This window comes from Montipora foliosa, chromosome 6 (genome assembly GCF_036669935.1).
Source record: "Montipora foliosa isolate CH-2021 chromosome 6, ASM3666993v2, whole genome shotgun sequence".
NCBI classification, from domain to species: Eukaryota; Metazoa; Cnidaria; class Anthozoa; order Scleractinia; family Acroporidae; genus Montipora; species Montipora foliosa.
Window position 1 is genome coordinate 32352019 of NC_090874.1, and position 5000 is coordinate 32357018.

Below are 5000 nucleotides of genomic sequence, written 5' to 3' on the forward strand. Positions count from 1 at the left end.
TTTTTCCTCATTGTCGCTATAAAGAAAAGCAAATATTTGGTTTGGGGGCTCAAATTACGTGAGCTGCGTCGTGAGCTAATTTCATTTTCATTTTCATTGTTCTGAAATGGAAGGTCTGGAGGAATATTTCGTGTCGTGGAAGAACCATTAATTGAACCCCCGATTGGACCTTCAGTTTGGGAAGTCTCGTATGTCGTTTTGTACCCTGCGAGCAGTTGGTTTCTCCTACGCTGCTCGTAGGGTAGTTGTTTTGGCATAGTGCGTGGGAATATTGAGCACTGTCCACAAAGAAAATGAGGCGATCAAGGCCCATTTCTTTCCACTCAATTCTCTAGCCTTCCAGCAGACTCCCCAGTTTTCATCCTTTATGTTAAAAGTGCATGTGAAACTCATGGACGACGTAACGCGAGGGAAACAAAAGGGATAAAAAATTGAAATATTTAGCGGAACTATTCATGATTCGCGATTTTGTTAGTCTTCTTGACGAAATAGACTTTTCGATGACCACGACTCTTATTTGTATCCCAGCTTCCATTTTTCATGATATTACGATTTGTTTCTGCTTTCACATGACCAAGTTTGCACTCCCGTTCAGGAAACACGTCAGTTTTCTTTTCTCGAAGAAGCTTGTTCCTGTCAATTATTTAATCTGATTTAACCTTTATACACAAAACAGACCCCCCTTTTACACTCTCTGTCAAGTTTCCTGCCATCGCGCCGCCTTCACTCAGTTGGAAAATGACAACGCACTTTTTTTCTGTTCGTTTGGCCGTTTCCGAACTAATGGTTCACCTTGGATTTGCAACAAAGCCAGAAATGGACGTCAATTGAATGTTTAATCTTGTTGATGTTTCTTTAGCTTTGTTTGTGCAACGTCACGGTGATTTTTAACTCTGTGCATACGGCCTGTCAACCGGTGCGTCACAACACCTCTCAGCTGGCAAACTCTGACATATATTCATTCACATGCGTTTTGATTTTGAGCTCATTTTTAATCTGACACTCGTTTTAGTATTAAAATCCTCAACTTGTACGTGAGTTTCCCGCGACTGACCTTTATCCCGTTATCGTCGCTGGTCGCACTCGCACTGGCTCCTATGAGCCTGATTTCAAATGTTCCCTCTTTTTTTTTTTTTTTTTAAGAAGTCGCTATACTAGTGTTTATGGACTTTGAATCGGTAGGATAAAAAGCTTGGCTCACGAATTTATGGTGATTTCAAGAATTTGCGAGGATTTCTTTGCTTTGTGTGAACAAGTCATGTTGGCGCAAATTGATTTTTGATATTAATTAACGATAATTTGCAATTGTGAGCGTGTAAGTTAAATGCACTTTCAGCTAGGCAAAAGGTCTATACTAGTTTCCAAAAGTGGTCAGTGATTTGGCATATCAGACTCTATGTGAAAATACACGATCCCGGAAAATTACTTTCCCTATTTGACAGACAACTGCTAGAAAGATTGACGTGCCTCAGTTTACATTCCATTGATACTCACAAAAGCCAATAAATCAGATAGAATGACCTGAAAATTCATTTGAGCACGCTCCTTACTTTAGTTAAGTTCATACGCTTAAACGATCGCAGAAAAAAATGGAAATAGAAGAAAACGTTGAGGAGAAGTTTCGTTGGTTTCGTTTTAGCTTGAAATGTGGACGATTTTCAATCACTATTCGATTCAACCCAGTCGTATCTATTCTTTCAGCCGTGATTATTTGGGCCTTTGTGATCTGGTGTTCGATTGAGGCCGAATCGGCAGAGAAAGAGATGATTAAATGGATGAAATGGATCACGCACACCTGTACCTGGTTATACATTGGTTCACAAGATGTCTGGGCTATCTTCATCATCGTGCTGTACTTCTCCAAATACGGCAACATGAAACTGGGAAAACCGGCCGACAAACCGGATTTTAGTGACGCTACGTACTTCACGATGCTCTTCGCTGCTGGAATTGGTGTCGGTCTGTTCTACTTCGGAGTTGGTATGTACCCTTCCAACGTACCGCTTTTGATAATTAAATCTCAACCATTGTGAACACAAACACCATAGTTCATCTTTGATCCTCCATCATCTGTGCCAAAAACATATCAACGCCAAGAACACTTTCTTGTTTCAAATTCTTTCATTCGTTCCGAAACACTCACGTATCCCCGGGGAGCGCTTTAAGTTGGCACACGGGGCCAGTCGCTTTTGAGTGGGCCTACAGATCCTGGCAAACTCAAACGTAGAAAATAAACCATTCGAAAACGTTGATACTTGAAGTCTAGTGTCTAGGGTCATGTGCCGCGGAAAGCATATGATTGGATAATAAGAAAACGTGGGGTGAACGAAAACGCTGATGACCATAATGACTAACGCGCAATTGGATACGAAAACATTGAACTGAGCTGTCAACCGAACACGTTCGTTCTGCTTTTCGAGAAAAGTAAAGTCTTAAAGTTCTTCTTCTTTTTTTTCACTTATGGTTATTTGCTACAAGTTTGTTGTCTCAAAAATGATCAATCGATAACCTCCAAATCGACTATCGCATCGAAATTGACGAACTTTGCGTTTTAATTTGTATTTATATTTAAATAAATATTCAAATCAGAAAACGCAGCAAGTCAAACAAAAGCCCAAAAGAAGAGAAGAATTCGCTCGACGTTGCAAATTTGATATCTTTCAAAACTATTTTTTCCCATTTCTTCAAATATGTCCAAATAATTACAATTAAAAAGTTTTATGAGAAATCCATTGTCCATTGAAACAAGTGTTGCGAAGTTCATCGTAACCAGCGTCATGTGCCAACCAGATGTCGATTGGTTGTCGAACCAAAATAACCTTTTGTTCCAGTGCTTGGATAAATTTGAATATCATCAAGAATGATGAAATGGTATATGAAATGAATCATAGCTCACTTGATCATCAAGAATATTTGTAAACAGTCGTATGTATTTGTCGCTTTCGCGACACCTCTAAGTGCTTACACTCGTGGACCTCAGAAATCTGCATTCAGCATCCGGAAATTATTTTCTCCCCCTTAACTTCTTTTCCCCTGGGGTAAAAAAAAAATATGTGAATGCTTCGTTCACAGTGGAAGTGCACGAGGCAAGTTCACCGACCCCTCTTCAATATGCCAAGAGAGGTTTAGTGGAGAAAGTCAAAGGAAAGTGGGTGATAGGCTAATTCTTTCACATTCATTGCAACTTGTTTCTATTGTTTTTGCCCTCTCTCCTTCACTATCAAGCTGAATATTGATTTTTCGAAAATGGTTTATTATTCCGAAAAGAAAACAACATTTCAAATAAGACACAACGTCGGCTAAACTAAGTACTGCCGGCTGGAGGCAACAAGTTATCAACTGCAATACGTGATACACTTGACCTCGGGTCATCCCTTATTCAACGCCCCAATTTGAGGACCACGCCGTGCCGTGCATGCCATCCACAGAAATTTCTTCATTTCTGTTCAGGGGATTTTTACCATTAGAGACTCTTTTTTTTTTTTGTAAGAACGTTTTTTTTATAAAAACATTCAGGCTGAGATAAATAAAAAAATTAAGAACATTCCCAGTCTGCGAGTTGGTTAAGAGTTTTTGTACATGTTGTTGTTGTTTTGTTTCAGTCGGTAGTATAAAAGCGATAAAAGGAATGTAAAACTAAAGAAGAGAGACGTGATCTTCGAACTATCTGGTCTATTAGAGACACCTGCAAAAATTGAGGTGGTTTTAACGCGATTCGAACCTATGACCTCTATGAATGGGTTTATTGTTACATGCCTCGCCCTTCAAATAAACAAAATAGTTGCCGGGTATGCTGCAGTTATTCCACCGTCTGAATAATCAATTAGTTTCGGTTTTTATACGGCCCTAACTGTTGAATTTTCCCAGCCGGTTAGCCAATTAACACTGTCTACGCAGGCAAAGCCGGAAGAGGACATTGAATCCAAAACATTTCCTGAACCGCTTCGGGCGCTTTTTGATTCGGAAAATAGTCAATTTGTTTTCGCTTCGCGACTCGGGCAATTTTGGAAAATTTCCAAACACACAAGTGCAATTAATCCTTAATAGTACGAGGACTCATGCGATTACTTTTTTATCAATAAAGGGCAAGCCGTCTCTTGATTACCAAAAATGCCCTCGATTACCAAAAATGCCCTCTGTCTCAGCCAATCAGCGCTCAGTAATTTTGCTCTTTATTGATAAGTTAGGAAAGCAGCATGTGGAGGTGTTGTGGTGATTATTCTTTATAATTGGGAACTCCAACGTGGAGGAAGGCTTGCTACTTTCGAAAACCAAGGTGCTGAAAAGAAACATGTTTATGTCTAAACGTCTTGTTTATATTCGACGCCCACCAATTCATAGGATAAACATTCGCTGATAACTACACAATGCACCTCCAAATTTTACCGTCAAACAACTAAGGGTTATTTTAAGGTAATGCAGGGGAGTATTTAAGGCGAATAAGTTTTACCAGAAGAACATTAACTTAAACGGGAGCGTCTATCTCCTCCAATTTTTCTCGAGTATTAAAATTAATTTTTAGGAACAGGTTTTTTCCCGCGAAAAATATCCTTTTTACCACAATTGCTTGTAATCTCGCAATCTGATAGGCTAATTTGCCGTTGTCGATAGGAGTCTAGACAACGCTGTACGCGTCATTACTTCAACAGTGAGCGTGCTGAATTCCCCAAGGGAGGCGTTTATAAATAAATCTACTCTGGAAAGAGTTGATTCCGAGGGCAAGTTGGAAATAGAGGCTCCCCTTTATGGGCTCATGGGTTTATTCTTTTCGTATTGTTATCAGCTATTTTTTCAGCCCCGCTCGCCTCTGTTGCTACACTCTGTTTTTTATAAGAATATATTTTATAAGAATATCAAGGCTGAAATTTGCGAAATTTTAAGAATATTTTAAGAATAAAGCCGAGGCTGAGATTTCGAAAAGCGATAGATATAATTTTGTGTTGAAACATCTTTAAATACAATACAATTTTATGTTTTTAACTTGACCGTATAAAATTATT

The 5000-nt window shown here is 39.1% G+C and overlaps 1 protein-coding gene and 1 long non-coding RNA gene across 2 annotated transcripts in view; one reads left to right on the forward strand and one right to left on the reverse strand.

Annotated features, from left to right (window-relative positions):
• LOC138007142 (uncharacterized) overlaps positions 1–1940 on the reverse strand; it is an 8158-nt gene extending 6218 nt beyond the window's left edge. Inside the window, exon 1 of the long non-coding RNA XR_011124011.1 lies at positions 1802–1940. This is a non-coding gene — a long non-coding RNA (uncharacterized lncRNA). The remainder of the gene's footprint in view (positions 1–1801) is intronic.
• Positions 1187–5000, forward strand: part of LOC138007140 (glycine betaine transporter 1-like) — a 13024-nt gene continuing 9210 nt past the window's right edge. The window contains exon 1 of the mRNA XM_068853891.1: positions 1187–1980. Coding sequence (XP_068709992.1) covers positions 1590–1980 — 391 coding nt within the window. The 5' untranslated portion in view covers positions 1187–1589. The remainder of the gene's footprint in view (positions 1981–5000) is intronic.